At 33.2% G+C, this 17,759-nt stretch overlaps 3 protein-coding genes across 5 annotated transcripts in view; 2 read left to right on the forward strand and 1 right to left on the reverse strand.

Annotated features, from left to right (window-relative positions):
- LOC142337593 (tRNA (cytidine(32)/guanosine(34)-2'-O)-methyltransferase-like) overlaps positions 1–11,700 on the reverse strand; it is a 47,825-nt gene extending 36,125 nt beyond the window's left edge. Inside the window, exon 1 of the mRNA XM_075386935.1 lies at positions 11,696–11,700. The gene's annotated coding sequence lies outside the window, so the exon portion shown is untranslated. The remainder of the gene's footprint in view (positions 1–11,695) is intronic.
- The window catches only part of LOC142337592 (START domain-containing protein 10-like), a 308,346-nt gene that overhangs the window by 30,869 nt on the left and 259,718 nt on the right, over positions 1–17,759 (forward strand). The gene's annotated exons all lie outside the window — the stretch shown is intronic.
- The window catches only part of LOC142337591 (uncharacterized), a 48,807-nt gene that overhangs the window by 9,113 nt on the left and 21,935 nt on the right, over positions 1–17,759 (forward strand). For 2 of the 3 annotated variants that reach the window (XM_075386932.1, XM_075386931.1), the window contains exon 2: positions 2,580–2,835. In XM_075386932.1, coding sequence (XP_075243047.1) covers positions 2,628–2,835 — 208 coding nt within the window. In that variant the 5' untranslated portion in view covers positions 2,580–2,627. Of the gene's footprint in view, positions 1–1,898; positions 2,836–17,759 lie in introns of those variants that run through there. The other variant, XM_075386930.1, reaches the window with a different exon arrangement.

The raw sequence follows: 17,759 nt of genomic DNA on the forward strand, positions 1-17,759 counted from the left end.
CCTTAGTATTGTTACAAATTTCGTTTCACTCTGCAAGCATATCATTGCATTTTGATAGTTGATAAATTGTTCTCCATACTGTAAGAGCCAGATCTCTATTAAACATATAAGAGCCAGATCTATATTAAACATGTAAGAGTCAGATCTCTATTAAAAATAGAGCTCTATTGAATTTGAATCACATATGCATGCATACGATCTGATACAAATGGTGTTAAAATGGTTAAAGACTAGTGATGAGTGGAAGAATTTCAAACAATTTTTATGCCAATTTAGTTGAAAAAGTCTTGCTGAGTTCAATAAAAGCTGGATATCTGTACCTGCCGCCAAATAATCTTAACTAATAATAACTACAAAATCCGATTGCTGCTGAACCCCCCTTCGCAGCTAGATCGTTTTCTCGTGAAAATAACCTAAGGATTTAACTGTATCACAAGATTCTTTGCCACATTATTCTGAGGAACACATCCTGAGTAGTGCAGCTCTCAAAAACGTTTTTTTAATTGTCCCAAAAGCCGAAATTTAACGTGTACAGGGATTTTCTGATTGTTTGTGAGTATTATAGAAAAAAATCGACACACCTGATTAAGGCGAAAACTGGAGTTCCAATAAAGACATGCCGGCATTTAGACAATAATCAATCTTTCCATCCATGTTTCAGATACTTGAAAACAGAATATTTGTTTATGCAACAGGGTTTTACTTTTTACTTGGTTCTTTTTTGTTGAAATTTTTATTATTATTACTGACGAACTACCGCATTTTCTGCCTTTCCTGGATGTGCGTTTCTGCTTTCCCTGTATTCAGTTACATTAAAAACTTCCTTTTGAGTTGTTTTTGGGTATTTTGTCAGATGTACTGTGTAGATATGTACTTGTTTTTCTTGTTCTATGGAGTGGTGAAAAAACTATGGACGTCACCCTGAATTAGCAAACAACACTGTTTACTCCTAATCCAATGGCACAAATAAACGTTTGCTAAAGACAGTATTTAGTGGAGAAAATAATTTTGCTACAAGTGATTGCTATCAAGTTTGGACAACATGCAGTGCTCTAAAATGTTCCTGCTGAATTTGAGGAGAGAGAAATTGATTACTAGATTACATTTAGTATAATTGGCAGGCTTTAAATGCATAAGAATTTGAACCTTGTCCCGAAATACGTACAACCATTCAGAACTGAGTTATCTTCATATGTATCGTAGAACAGAATTTGAGTTCAAAACCTGATCTGAAATTTGTGAACCAAGTACATGATTTATATTTTTGTTTCTGCTGTTTGACTTTATTAATTGCAGAGCTAAATTTCTGACGTTCTCTTATGCTAAATCCCTTTTCCTGCTGTGTTGTATACGTAAAAGCAGGATTGTACAGGTTACGCAGCGTAGCTGTTGTTATAATCTCTCGGTTATGAATTAGTTATGAGTTGGTTATGAATAGCGGTGTTGGATTATGCCATTTGAAACGCATTTGGTGTTCATGTGTCTCTAATAGGTGCTTACCTGTGGGTACTATCTGGCTAATATTTTGTACCCTTTCCGTGCTTACAACCCTTTGATAAAATGTTTTGGCTCATTAAATTTGACAGGACCCTTTCAAAGCGTTCGAGCAACGCACAAACTGTTTACGTGTTTTGTTGGGCTAATATGAACTGGAACGGGGTAAACACTTTCAGTGTTGGGTAAATATTGGAATGTGACGCGTTTAGGTTTTGTTCAGAGGCCGTTATGTTGCAAAATACCACCGCTGGGCTGTTTTATTAACACGCTAAATAACCCCCGGTCTCTTCCAAATATATGCCCACAAAACTCTTTACCCCCAATTCATTTTTCCATGTTTTCCCTCTGCCTTTACCCTCCTCGTCAGTTATGGAAAAAGAAGGAAGAAAAGAGAGGTAGAGAATAAGCCAATTGAATGGTAAAGGCCTTCAGCCGTGAGTATTTAGGAACAAAAACAATTTGTGGAATTTTCAGTTGCTAATGCTTTGTTTTTGCTTATTACCAGTAACTGCAGTCTGTGATAAATTTATGGCATTTATTCAATAAAGGTATGATTTTTACTGATTGCTAAAATAAGACTACCACACACACACACACACGCACATACGCATATATATTATACTTATACACGTATAACCCACTCTTTCTTTTACTCCTTTGCTTTTCGCTTTTGCGCTTTTCAATAACTTCTACTTCCCTATTTTTCCACGCCGCATGCTTTGTTTCTAAGAGGACTACTTTTGTGTCTGCCTTTTATTTGCTTAGCATAAATTCGCGGTCGCTAAATTTTTGCTTCTTATTCCGGCTGCGATTGAGAAAAAATTCAAGCATAATTTCACGGTACCTCGGTTTTATTATTTTACACACTTACCACATGATCAATCGAACGGTCAATTTTTATAGGCCGTTTTTCCCATTTTTACAAATTTTATTTGCATTAATTAGCTGTTTTTATTCCACACTTATCAACACAATTGGAGTTAAATTGGCTTCTTTGATTTGCACTAAGCTAGCGGAAGCTATATTAGCGTCATATCCTCGCACTATATAACGCATGAAAGCGTGTTTGTTTCTGTTTGAAGTTGAACAAACTGCAAATTGGACGCTGAACAAATATTACCACACGCAGCATGATAGTGCAACAGAATGGAACGGGGTTGCCGGCTGCAATGGAACAGTCATTGTCACCTGGGCTGATTGCAATGACCTCAGATCATCAAAGGGTGGCGGATAACGGTAGTGTTGTTGGTGGTGGTGGTGGTGGTGTTATTCATTCGAACCATAATGGAGCTGCTGCTAATATGGAGAGGCCTAACAACCTTTTGTTAAACAGTCCAGGTAGGGCATTTTGCTATTAAATCTTTTTCCGTTCGAACTAGCTTGGAACTTATTATTTGGATAATAGACATTTTTGATGTTTTATCAGGTGTTGCAGATTTATGTAGATTTTTTGGGCACCTCGTGAAGAGTCGTTTGAGTTGTATGTTACCCTAGATTGTGAGTTGAATTGAATTCCGGTAATAGTTGTTTGTAACTTCTGCCATCTGAATTCGAATCTCAATCTCAATAAATGTCTGCTGAATGCATTCACTCCGCTTCTCATGTTGATTTATTTAACACCGTAAGACCCAGGATGACCATCACAGGAGCCGTATATCCAGATTTGGATCTGTTGTGATCGTGCCAGACCGAAATAACCTCTTGTCAGACTTTCGTGCCACCAAAGGAATAGTGTGACCTTAGTGCGGCCGTAGGGCTTTTGATCAGAACTTGTCAAACTCAACCGGCCTCTGATCAGATTTTTTGTGCAACTTTTGAGCGATAGAAATTTTATAGCCCCCCCCCCCAGTTTATGGATCGTCTAAGTCAAAACGAATTCCCAGTCTAGCTTGCCTGGAATTTTTTTCATCTATGCTATTTTTTAGTTTGCTAATATGCGAGTAAACGTCCTGAAAATGGTATCATTTTTAATCGGGTCGAATTGTTGCTGTGACTGAACCGTAATTTGCATGAAAGCTCACTGTCAATCTTAGATGACATACCATACCCTAGATCAAGAAAAATGTGTTTCAAACTATATACTTTATATCCTAAAAAAATTTTGTGTCATATATGATTTTATTTTGAACCATTTTCTGTCTACTGTTTTACATACAAGATATGAAATTAAACAGTTTTACTGCTCATAAAAACAGTATCTGTATACGCAGAAAATATTGTTTTTTAAGGTTGATATTGATTTGATCCGTACTTATAAAACAATTTGATCTGTATTGGTCATAAATGAATCTTAATTTTCTCAAGAAATGCATATGCTCTTCAGAAACGAATACTGAGTCCAGAAATCTATATGTATGAAAAAGGGTAAAAACTGATTAGTATTTTTTTCTTTTGAATTTTTGTCATTAGATTGAATTTGAAAGAGGTATGGCTGTCTGCTTTGAACTATTTTGATTTTCGTTCCTTTAATTAAATTTTGTATTTTTGATAAGAAGGATATTCGATGGATTAATTTTCTATGATCGTAGTTCGGTGTTTGAAGGTCAATTCTAGCTTTTTATTTCTCTTTAAAGAAGTAATATACCAGATTTTGCTGTATTTCTATCGCTTTTTTTAATCGAAGTTGATAGGTGAGCTATTTTGTTTAACTTAAGTGCTAAAGATTGAATATGTATCATACGCGTTTTTTCTTTGAGCATCACCTTCACCATTTTCTTTTCAAAACAAATTTGAGGGGGCTCTAATTTGTTGTACCTTCATTATCGATATCTTGGCATAACATAGGTTACAATTTATTAGAAACAAAATTTTGTAAAAATAAATGTTTGTTTTCTTTGCAACGTTTTCTCTTCACTTTTTATACTGGATGAAATTCTCAAAAATGCAGCAACAAAGATTAAGTTAAGTTGATCTGTTTGGTTGGAGATTTTCGGTTAATATACTAAAACGAGTTATTTTTTTAAAATTGTTATTGGCGTTGATTGTTATATTAGAGTGTTTTTGAGAGTCGTCTTTATAATTAATTGTCTCAACATTCTCATAGTTCCTTTATTAGTTATTACTTCTTCTGTAAATGATCTCGGTTGCTTTCGTTGTCATCAGAGCATGTGATGAGTGCTTTTGGACAATGTGTAAGCAATATTTGAAAAACTTTTGTTTTTTTTAAGTTCAAAATAATTTACAATAAAATTAATTTGTCCATAGTTTTATATAATATTAGTTTTTTGTTTTGTACTTTTTCAGTTTTAACGTTTTCCAATTAGTAATAGTGTCGGAAACGCCCCATAATCAGTGAAATATTTTTTAGTAGAATTGATAGCACCGACTGAAAACTCTTTAGCTCAACTAACGCAACAAATCTTATGCGACATACTTTAAACCTGTTTCGAAAGTTTTCTTTACAATTACTAGTATCCTCAGGCTGTCAATGAGGACTATTCTGCGACAATGAACACCGGATTTTGTGGGTTGGAGATGTGTCCAAATGACAATTTGATCTGTTCAAGATTTCAACTAATGAGATGTTTGCGATTAACTAAGATTCCATAAAGAGATGTCTAACTCAGTACCTAATTTAATATTGAAAAAAGTGAAAACAAATTTGATTTTCTTAAAAAATAACGTTCAAAATCAGCTGGTAGTGTTGACTAAATTGTAGTGAAATTATTTCGTTCCGCGTTCAAACATTGCATTTAATTTTGAATTGATCCACAACAGAAATTTAACATTTTGGCAGATTTAGAAGTTTGTGGAATGTTACCACTTAATGATTTTTGAACCAAGCTAAGCTGAATATTATTTTGGGAAGTGTGTCAAAATATGACTCGTGAACATGCCCCTCATACCAATACTTTAAACGGAACTTTGAATGCCTTGTTATATAGCTACTACATTTTGTTCACTATAACAGCCGACCAGGGCAGCCGTGTCGTTTTTTAAAGAACTCTAAAATGCTATCTTTATAGCAGCTTCCTGTTGATTTCTTGTAATTGATATAATTTACGGAACATCAATTTTTGCAGATATATGAGCCTCGAAATTATTATTTCCACTGCAATGCGTAACGTGACTGATGATTTTAAGAATTTTATTGCTTAGATGTCTCCATTGTGGTTTTTGACGCCCTCAGCGAAGGGGCATAATTAGAAGATAAAATTTTTCAAGGGCTCCATTTACCACCTCAAATATATTGAGAGCTCTGATTAAGAGACGTTTCCTAGACATAATTGATCATTAAATGAATGTTTTTCCTTTTTACGAAATTAATTACCTCATTGTGGCTTTTTTTCTCCCTCTTTAGTGGAGAAGATTTGCAAGTGAAATTTGAATTTTGATTTTTTATCTGTGAGGAGGACGGATCTTTTACACTATAGGCACCTCACCCGCCCTCATTTTGACCAAACACCCCCCACCCCACCCCACCCACACACAAACACACACACATATACACACTTGTACTTGTTTTAGCATACTGATATATCGCGGGAACTATCGCGCATATATCTTTGCAACATTAGAAAAGATCATAGAAAACTAGCAAGGAAAAAAATGTTAATATTTCATTGGAAAGGTACTATATAGACAACAAACGGATATTGCCGTAATAAAACTTTCAAAGTTCGTGGACATCTGTTTAAACGTTTAAACTGATAAATGACACATTTTACACTAGCGCCATTAACAGGAGAGAGAGTTGTTAGGGCAAATTACCATCACTTCCCCTCCACGCATGTATACAAGATAGCCCTCGACATTCGGAGCAGGCTATTATTTAAATTGGGCTGCAGGGAGTATCAAATGAGGAAATTTTGTCCCCTCTCGGGAAGGAAATATCCCATTTATCAGGCCCCAGGTAGATACGTGACCAGCACTGCTCTTATTGGGTTTCCACCACTTGCGGCTCTCATTCAAAAAATTGCGTTTAGTTGACCATTTTTATACAATATTGATTAGAGACGAAATTGAATAGGTTTACGTTTATTATCCTACAATGAAAAATAGCCTTTTGTGTGGGTATTTCTATGTGGATGTGTACGTAAGTGTGAGTGTGTGTGTGTGTGTGTGTGTGTGTGTGTCTGTGCGTGTGTGTTTGTGCGTGTATGTGTATGTGCTTGTGTTTGTGTGTGTGTGTGTGTGCGTGTGTGTGTGTGTGTGTGTGTGTGTGTGTGTGTGTGTGTGTGTGTGTGTGCGTGTGTGTGTGTGTGTGTATGTGTGTGCGTACGTGTGTGTGTATGTGTGTGTGCGTGTGTATGTGTTTGTGTGTGTGCGTGTGTGTGTGTGTGTGTGCGTAGTTATATGTGTATGTGTATATATGTGGTTGTTAGTGCGTGTATGTGTATGTATCTATGTGTGAATATGTTTTTGTGAAGAAGGGATGGGGGTTGCAGTTTATATTTTGTCGCTTTGAACATTTTTACCGACTCACTTTAGTGGGGGAGTAACCTTATACTCAAATAGGTTTTTCTATTCAGTCAATTTTGTAGAATTAGAAAGCCCGTCCAGCGTATAAGTATATAATTAAAAATATTTGTTTGATTTTCGTTTTTCCCACGGAGATATCGACGTTTAAACTGTTATCGACCTTTGACTGATTTTTTTGTTCTTGTTCACATTTTGCAAATTTTTACGCATTTTTTTCGCCAATTTTGCTGGAACAAAAAATTTTCAAAGAATTAACGATATGGTCAAGTGTCGTTTGTTTTAACTATAAAGATGGATGAGTGTTGTTGAACTGTTTAATCCAATTTTTCGGCTAAATTATTTCTAATGTTTTCATAATTCAGCTAAATTATTGCTAATGTTTTCAAAATTGCTAATGTTTTCAAAATTATTGGCGCGTTAGCACGCCTACTGACACAATCTTTGTTAATTACAAAGAGAGCTTGATTTCCTCTAATCGTTGTTTTTTACCATCCAAAATCAAGTTCGGACTGTAATCAGTCGCAGTCTTTTTTAAAATTATTACTCTTTTGTGCTCTTTTTGTTGATCACAGAACAGAAAAATTTGAACCAAGGCTTATTATTGACAAGTTCAGTTGCCTACCTACGCAGTTTCAAGGAAACCTGTTTAGTTTTGAAGTCGAAAACTTATGATTGTTTTGACTTTTAAATGTATTTGTTTTCAAGATTGACAGTGAGTTATTGAGCCTTGCCATTAGAAAAAACAGGTTGCATTTTATCTCTACTGGACTAAAATTTACTATTTTGTTCGAATGTACGTATTAAGAAAGGGTTTTCTGTCTTTGATACTTCGAGTTTTTATAGTCGGAAATTTTCACAAATTTTAGGCTGATTTTTGGACATTTTACCAACTTTGAGGTTCGTTTCCTTTTCTTGTCACCTCATTGACTAGTCAGATATCTCATAAGTGACGTTTAAAAAAGTGAAGATATCACTTTTTCAGTGATTAGTTCATGGTTATTCGATGATCAGAGTTCATTGATTCAATGACTTTTTTTTCATTGTTGTCATTATTTGTCGTTCGTTTTGTAATCGTATTATATCAGCAAACAATTTTTTTTTTAAAAAATGATAAATTTAGCAAAAAATGAAAATGAGATGATACTCGTTGGTGGGACTCGAACCACGCTATGAGGATATTCCGCTATCGTAGAGCATATAACAAATTTATATTTTTCGGGCAGGATTTGTTTTGGCTTTTAATCATTGTATAGTGCAATAGGGACAGGAATTATTTATGTGCAAGATGAGTATAGAACAGAAGCCCGCAAATTTGTTAGTGAAAAACGAGGCGAGGAAAATTTCATTCAGAACTTTTTCCAACGATTTAATTTAATTTACCGCATATTTTAAGCAACATGATCAAATTGAGTACACATTAGATGAAATATGAGTAAAGCAATGTTCTCCGGCCGTAAAAGAGTCTTGAGTCTGGCAAATAAAGCAAATGAAGTGAAGAAGTGGGGATCCGAAAAGAAATCCATTGGATATATTAATCGCATGTTCGCACTCTTCAGCTCACCGTTTTGCATTGATTGAACATTTTGTTGAATTGGTTTTAAACTTGTTGAGGAAGAAATATTTTGATTAACGAAAAGAAAAAAGAAAAATAAGTAAAGGGATTTGATTTAAGTGGGGAGCCGGAACTTTATTGTACGTACATCGTTTTTTGAACTGACGTGCTTCGCAAATAGGTTGTGTTCATTATAAACTGTTTCGTCAAGGTAGCCGAAATTTTCTTTGGTTTTTGAGGTCAATTTCTTCAAGTCATTGCAGAGTCTGTTCACACACGATGTGTGACCAAATTTTTGGCATTCAAAAATTGCACTAATTGAGGTGGTTCTCAGCTCACTTCAATGCAGTGTAAGCCGACCTGTTTGAAGCCCTTTTTTAAGCTGCGCGTAATTTATTATTGGAATCTATAATGACTCGTTCCAACTTTGTTGGTTTACCAGTTGCTCGACTTGTTTTTCATGTCTTTTATGTCAGCGTGATATATGCTGTGCTGAAATTTCACAAAACCAAAACGTGGGTTATTTTTTGCCTCGGAGGTGTGTGTCTATATTTACAGTGGCGTTTGGAGAGGCTGATTTCATCGTTAGGTATTCTCTAGAAATAATGTCCCCTGGCTGAATCAAAGATTCGGTTTTGTTTTTCAGTTTTTATTGATACGCTTGATCTTGTCTCCAGAAAAATTTGATCTGATTGCTCTCGCATACTTTATTTGTAATGATCTGGGATCTATAAAAACAATCATTGGTCTTAATTAAGACGAAAAAGATTTGGTAACGTATCTTGTTTAATTTTCAAAGAAAAACCGTGACAATTTAGACAGATGATTTAAAGAGAGGAGGAAGATTTGTAATAATTTTAGGTGGAACAAACAAAAAGTGATGTTTTTAATACACAGATTAAGCAAAAAAGATTAGTGCAAGTTTTTTTTGATTAATTTTTGATCAATTGAATTGGTCTTCGTTTTCAAAAACAAGTTCTAGACAAAAAAGGCAGCTTTGAAGTTCCTCGGTGTTGGTGCTACCAAGTTTACTGTAAACAATAGTAATGATCGAGGCACATATTTCATTTTTTCAACCGTACTAAACAACAAGGCGGCTCGGTAATGTGCGATGGCACATAAGGTTCCGACCCCGCTCGTCCACAATTTTGCCATAATTGTCTAGCAAATGAGGAACAGATGGAAAAACACAAAAAATTCAAGTATTTCTAAAAAAAAACTGGTGTATGAACGATGTGTAAAAAAACTGGTGTATGAAAAGATAGCCTCCAAAGCAAAAAACTCAGTGGAGTAAAAACTGATGCATTAGATTGATGAGATATGCCGATATTAAGAAAGCGAGTGAAGACGAACGGCAAAATCAAACAACAACAACAAACATTAATTTTATCAAAAAATTTATGTCCGTTTTAAAAAACAAAACTTAATAACAAAGTCAAAATAGCGTCAGATAAAACTGAAAATAAACAAAATAAGTTGTAATTCACCAGAAAATATGGTTAATCACCAGTTCATAATAAAGCTTGGTAACAATTTGACAAAAAAGAACAAACATTAAAGTTAGAAATTTCGCTGAATTTTTTAAAAAAAAAAACAATTAATTTCAATGTAATGAAAACCATTAGGAATCAACTAAAATACCCCATAAGTTTACAATTACCAATGCTTCTATAGAGGGGAATTAAGAGCTCTTGGTATTCAATTTTTTATGCAGTTACAAAAAGAACAACATATAGACAACAAACTAAAAATCAATTAAAACTTGCCAGAAAATGCTTTGGAAGCCGTAGAGCCATACTTTGGCCCCCAAAATATGTTCAATTGCACCTTCGTTGAACACCGATAATGTATTATGTAGCAGCCTATTAATGAAAATAAGCAAAATTTAGACAAAAAAAAATGCAAAATTATGTAAAACTTGTTTTTTTTTCGAAAAAAAATGGATTTCCAAAGACATAAAAGACATTAATTACAAAATGAAAAATTTGAATAGGTTCATCCATTCTTCCAAAGGAAGCCCTTAAGACCTGCAATTATCCAGAAAATGTCTTACGTCTACAAAAAGATCGTCAAATATGACAAAAATCACAAATTCATTTACTTTTTTATTGTGAAAAACCCGTGTGGAAGCCATTAAAGTCATAACGAATTCTATTAAAACATTAGATTTTGTGACACCAATCCTTTTTGACATTTTCCCTTGAAATGTATTATGTGACTTCTAATTAATGAAAGTAGGTAACAATTAGACCAAAAAGAAAAAAAGCAAGATTATGTAATGCTTGTTTTTATCGATAAAAATTTATTTCCAAAGACATGAAAGCCATTAATTACAAAATGAAAAACTAAATAGGTTCTTTTTTTCTTCCAAAGGAAGCCATCGAGACCTGCAATTATCTAGAACAAGTCTTACGTATACAAGAAGAACGTCAAATATGACAAAAATCAAAAATTCATTTGAAAGTCGTAACGAATTCTTCAAAAACATTAGATTTTGTGACACTAATCCCTTTTGATACCTGACAAAAATAATTTCATTTTTAACTTTCATTTAACGAGACCATGTAACAAAAAGACAATAAAAGGAACAAAATTGCGAAGTTGAAATGTTTTTTTTTTCATTTTGGAAAACAATTGTTTTCAAAGTCATGAAAGCCATTATCTATCTTCTAATATCAGAACATCGGCTGATCCACTCTTCCAGGAAAATTCAATCAAACCGGGTCGTTGTACAGAAAAATAAAAACGACTAAAATGACAAAGTAAAAACGACAGTTAAAGAGAAAATTAATAATTTCAATTAAATTCTTCGAGAAAGTACTGTCGAAGCGGTAAAGAGCCACAATCTATATCTTTAAAGATTTAAATATTATCAATTGTCCGTTATTTTGAAGGCGAAAAATGTGATATATGAACTGACAATAACGTGATAATTTGACAAAACCAGAAAACATGAAAAATGGGCAAATATCTGAAAATTAAAAAAAAATTGTGAAATCTAGCAGTGTCTAAGCCAGAACACCATAACTTAAGGCTAAAAACCGCAATAAAACAAAATTTGAAATCATTAGAAAGAAGGAGCACTCTTTGATTGCTGACACTAAGCTACAAGTTGACCAAATTAAGAGAAAAATGGAGGCAAAGTTCAATAAGCCATTTTTATTTTAAAAATCAATTATTTTAAAAGTCAAAATGACCATAAGCTTTCAAGCAATCAACTAGATAATTTAATAAGTCGAAATAAGTAGGAAGTTAATAGGACCTATCACTAGTGAGCTTTGATTTGAAATGTTCTGTTATTTAATGAATATAAAAAAGATCGAATTTTTTTGTATAAAAAACCGACTGACGACAATCCGAATTTTTTTTGGATTGTAGCGGTCCAAGGTTAATACAGAACTATTCCTGCTAATGCCGATTGTACATTAGGAATATTTGATTATTGGAATGTCATTGATATGGATATTTTGTTAGTTAAAAAATCAAAAATAAATGCTGTGTTTTTGATAATCAACGAATGAAGTTAGCAAAAAACGGCAAAGTTTTATTTACAGAGCACTCTCAACGGAAGTTGAAGTAGAATTAGCCCCCTTATCAATCTAGAAAGATTTTGTTGGTGGTGTTTGGATGTGCATTTCCTCAAAATTTAATCAGAGTGGACTAAAGAAACTTATTTCGTGCTGTTTTTGATGAAAAAGTCTGAATTTTTGTGAAATATTTAGCCGGAATTTGTGTAGCTGGAAAAATTCAATGAAAGTAGGCGACAGTATATTTTGTCTTTAAACGTAAAATCAGCAACATTTTCTCGATAAATGTTATTAAATTTTATCAAAATTGGCGAAATTTTAGTCAAAAATTCCGAAAAAAGGTGAATGAAATCAACGGAATTCACTCTATTTTCTCGAAAGTTTAAACCTCGATATCTCCCTGTCAAAAAAGAAAATCAAAAAAATCTTTTTAATTCCATATTCTACGCTGGACAAGCTTTCTAAAGATACCAGTCTGAACTCTCTACGATGAATATATCGATCGGCCAAAATTGACTGAACAAAAAAAACCCATTTGATTATATAGTTCCTCCCCCCTCAAGAAGGGTCGGAACAATTAGGGTAACAACCTGGCGACAACTTTATTGGATGTAATTTTAGGGTGAATTTTACCTTTCGAAATCATTTCTGAAATGATTACGGATTTTGTGGGTTGTCTTTATCAGCAAAATTACCCAGCCAGCGAGGTGTTCACTTCTAGCTTCTAAGACTAAAACCAAGCCATCGTAAAATCCGAACTCTGGTACTTAGTGTAGTTATTGTGAATAATAATACATCAAAAGCAATATTCCGGAGGTGTCTTCGTAAATACAATACCTGATTAGCTCGCTGACTTTTCAAAAATTGATTTTTTTTCTCACAATATAGAGCACCTTTCCTATCCTGTCTGCATAATTTTAGAATTTTTGTTGGCTTAATAGATATTGGGATTTGCCGTTTTAAAGGATTTCTCAAATATTGTAGTATTTTAATTTCAAGGCGAAGTATCAGATTTTTAATTGTCACATTCTGTACAGTCTTTTAATTTATACAGTTTTTAAAGTTAATTGTTATAGCAATCCGGAAAATTGCTTGTGTTTTTTCAATCATTCTTCTCGGGACAGAATTTGCGCGCAAAGAGGAAGCAAAATCGACCCAGATTACTCTTTTTTTACGGGATTTACCATCGCTTCTTAATTAGGACATGTCAACGTAACCTACGATATTGTGAGTTAGTTTCGTTCAAATAACATCAAAATTTGTAACATGTACAAGAAATTTGACTCATTTTTCACTCATTCCAAGACATTATTGTATGCAAAAGGAAAGTAGCAGGGTGGCTCTTGGGTTTTTTAATGGACCCGAGTTGTTGATTTTTTCATGTTAACGGTTTTACTGTTTAAATTGAAGAAATGAAAAGAGCAAAATTGAAACGTAATGATGGACTCTTTTGAGGACAGAAAATTCTAGAACGTTTTGTGTCTGATTCATAGGAAATTTACTAATTCATTGCTTTAGTTGCACAAGAGTGCAAAATCACATCTATTCCATCCGAGTTATCTCCATAAGAATAATTCGCCCATGAAAGCTATTAATCAGGAAAACGAATGAGGCTGACAATAATTTGGGTTAAGAAAGAAGAGAAAGACCCCAGAGATAAAACTGTTCACTAGACATGATAGCGTAAGAAAAACGATAGCTGCAAAAGTGTAAGACTAATTTTCTAGGAAAAAATTGATTACTCAAAAAGTTCTATCTAAAATTATCCGCTGTTCTGGCTTGCACTATAAAAACAGTGAATTTTTTTTTGAAAACTGAACTTTTTTGTAGAAGCTTAACTGAATCTACTAGTTCAATCTTAGAAACATATTTTTCTTTGTAATTTTTCTCAAACAATGAGAAAAAACAGAACTCTGTTAAAATGAGTTGAGCCTTAAAAAAGTACAACTATTTGTAATGTATTATTGAATTTTTCGTGCGTTTCAGTTAGCTTCCGCAGAAGTATTTTATGACAAAAAAAATAATAATTTTGTAGTTATCAATTGTAATATGGCTCGAAATTGTAACTTTTGAATTTCTGCCAAGTTCCATTGAAATCTTGGCATTCTCTAATGTGAACTGTTGTGTAATTTTCTTAATTTTTGCCCGTGAGAGTATCATTCTTCTATTTTTAAAACAAAATTTATGAACACCGTAAAACATGGCGGAGCGTCAAAACTGTTTTTAAAGGAAATCAAGACAGCCCAGAATTTTGCGTCGGTACATAATGTTCCGACCCCGCCTAACCACGTTTTTGACTTAATTGTCCACCAAATGAAGAAGAGATCATTTTTGTTCAAAAATTTTTTGTTCAAAAATCATTTTTGTTCAAAAATGATTGGTGTGTCCCTTTAAAAAATCGCTTTAAGCACGAACCAATAAACAAATTCAACAAAAACTCATTAGGGAGCCAATGATACTTGCCACTAAGAAGAGTAAGAGACAAGACAAACAACAAAATCGAATAGAAACAACAAGCCTTATTTACGACCAAAACTCAATCTATATTTTAAAAAATATATAATGAAAAGGTCAAATAGCATCAATTAAAAATTAAACCAAGCCACCTGACTTTTATTATGCAGGAAGTAAAGGGGACTTATTTTTTAGCATAATTTTTAAGTAGACCGAAAACAAACAGGGCAACTTCAGAAACTACGTATACGCTTTTTGAAAACTATTAGTTCAAAGTAATGAATGCTATTAGCCATCATATGAAATCGTTCAAAAAGCCTTTTTTTGATAATTTCATATAGAACCATTGCGACTTGTCAGTATCCAGTTTGTAATACGATCACAAAAAAATCCAATAAGGCAATAATCAAAAAGTCAATTTATTTGGGATAAGAAAAGGTGTCGAAGCCTGTAAAATAAAAACCTCTTCACTTAAAATATTGATTATAATCAATTGCGCCTTCAATCAAAGCCAATAATGCAATTTACGACTTGTAATTTCGTGCCATTATTGTGATAACAGGTCAAGACAGCAAAAGTGAAACTCAGAATTAGGAAATTGTGAAAAAGTTTTGAAAAAAGTTATATGAAGCCTCGTAGTATCAAAACCAAAACCATTTTTTAAATTTTAAAAAGCAATGAAGATTGTATTATGATTTGTTCGAAATGAATGCGATGCCCCTCTTTGCTGAGACTACGCTAAAAGGTGAAAAAAATCTTAATGAAATTTGCAAATCTTAAAAATGATTTTTTTTAAAACAATTTCTTTAAAACCTTAAAACAAAACTACCGTGGAAGTTCGAATAAAAAACGGTAAATAGATAAACTTTATGCTGCGAAAGAAGCTATGTGGACATGTTAGTTAGACTAATGATCATGTTCTGTCATTGGCCTTCATAGGCACCTAAACCTGATATCTTAAGAATTGACGCTTGATTTGAAATCATTCTGGTCAGTAACTAACATAAAAAAAAACAAAAAAGCAATTTTTTTTAAGAAAATGCAGCTTAAAAGCCTAATTCTTAAATAAATAGGTTCTAACTTCGAATAACTTTTGAATTAAATATTTCCACAACTGGTCCTGCTTTTGCTGCTCTATTGAAACTGAAAATGCTCTAAACGTCACCCAATTAGCTAATTTGACTAAAAAGTCATTATAAAAAAGATGAATCTTGCTTAGTTATCGAGTTTTTTTAACCAAAAAAATCATTTGGTTTCAACTAATAGCATCAGACAATTTCTTTAATAGCTTCCTCAATGTACAGTTAGCCATTTGATTAATTAGATTCAGTTATAAGACTATTTAAAATGAAATTAAAGGCTGGCAAAACTAAATAATTTTTAAAAAGTTTGGGAGACAACTCGACGGAGCCAAAAAACCATGAACTTTACTCAAAAGACACAACGTAGTTATTGGATCTTAAATGAACACAAATACTAATTGAGTTGTTAATTAAAAATAGAACTGCTTGTAATTGGGATGAAAAAATCGCAGAAATTTTTTTTAAAAAGACAGGCAAAAAAAACAATACGAATCTTTTTTTTTCGTTGCAAGAAATCAACGATGGGACCAAAACTGGCGTGGTTTTTGGTTCCCTACGTTAAAAGACGCAATTGTTCTAAACCATTTCATTTTAATTTTTTTGGCAAACAAAAATATTAATAAATCAAAAATATCGGTTTAAATTAGCGAAAGACCGCAAAATTGTTAATTTCAAAAAACTGTCTGAGGAATCGGAGGTGCAATAGGCTAAAATCTGAGTAAACTGAGGTTGTTTCAGCCGATTTTATTTCTGCACGTACGGTCAACCTGAAAAAAGTTGGACAAATAGGCATAATTGATGCCATTTCTTATGAAAAAAGAAATAAAAAACACTGAATTTTCGAAAAATTAGCTGAAAATATAGCCTAAAAAGCTGGGTCAAACAATTCACCAACTCAAAAGTTTTTGCCTTTAAAGGTTTAACCAATCAGACTATCCTTAACTATTTTATCATAATTTTTATCAAAAATTGATCAGAATTGAAGCAAAAATTACGAAAAGTTTGAACGAACTAACGGTAGTGAGGCTAAAGTTCACAAACATACAGCCGATATTTGGCTACCAAAGAAACTTTAGCCGTTTCAGTTTTTAAAATGAGTCAAATGGGACACTTTCATAACATGAAATGCAGTATTAGTGATACGCGTTTTACTCTCCAATTCAATTGCCGCTCTTGAATTGTTTGAGTCATATTGAGAGATTTTCAACTTTCTGAGAAAATACAGAAACTTTAGATGACTTGGACCAAAATGTTTTAAGTACGAAGTCTTTCCAAATGTATTCTTCATTTTTCTACTTTGAAATCATATTGAGGTACTTTTTTTAACTTTTTTGAAGCCGGGTATAGTGGACATTGCTGAATTTGTTAATGTCTTTTTTAAAATTTTGTCGCTAAGTGAAACATATTATGTAAAAACTTGAATTTTTGTGAAGTTTCAGACTATTCAAATTGTTTTTCTTTAAAATTGTGCAGATACCAAGGGTTTTTCAGTTCATCAACGAAGACATGGTTTACTGCTTATAAAAGGATTGTTTTAGGCTATTTGAAAATGTTTCCTCGCACCCTTAAGGTGTATGTGCAGGTTGTATTGTGCTAGTTTCCTGTAAGACTTCATTTCTCGAAAAGCAACCTGGGTTTGGTTATTCTAAGTAATCTTTATATGACACGAACGTCTACCCCGAACTCACTTGTACACAGACAAGGTGCAGTGTAGGCAATAAATCAAGTTTAACATGCATAACCCACTAATTGAAGCCATGTGCTGCTTCGAATTACACCGCCAAGCAAAGTATTTGAATGATATTGTTGAAATTATTTGCATGTACTTGGAGCTAATGAATTATATTGACTTTTATTGTTCAGATGCTCAGGTATAGATTGAAGTCATTATTAGGTGTCTCAACTTGGTCTGGTTAAATATTTTCAGAAAACATTGGATTTGATGTAATTAAATTGGACTCTAGTCGCCGTGCTGCCTGTTATGTGATCCAGATTTTTGAAAGTTTGATAGGATTATGGCCCAACTGTTGTCTGATCTGAGAAATGTTTATTTGATCTTCCTTATTGACGTTTGTTGGTTATCGGAAATTTAGTTCCAATTAAATTCGCCGAAAAATATATACTGTTTAATGTGTTAGGTGTGACAATATTTTTCATAAGGTCTCTACAAATAATTCAGGTTACACTTGAAAATTGATGTCACCAGCTAAAAAAATGGATACAGGA

Source organism: Convolutriloba macropyga, chromosome 4 (genome assembly GCF_964194025.1).
Source record: "Convolutriloba macropyga chromosome 4, txConMacr16.3, whole genome shotgun sequence".
Taxonomy (NCBI): Eukaryota; Metazoa; Xenacoelomorpha; order Acoela; family Convolutidae; genus Convolutriloba; species Convolutriloba macropyga.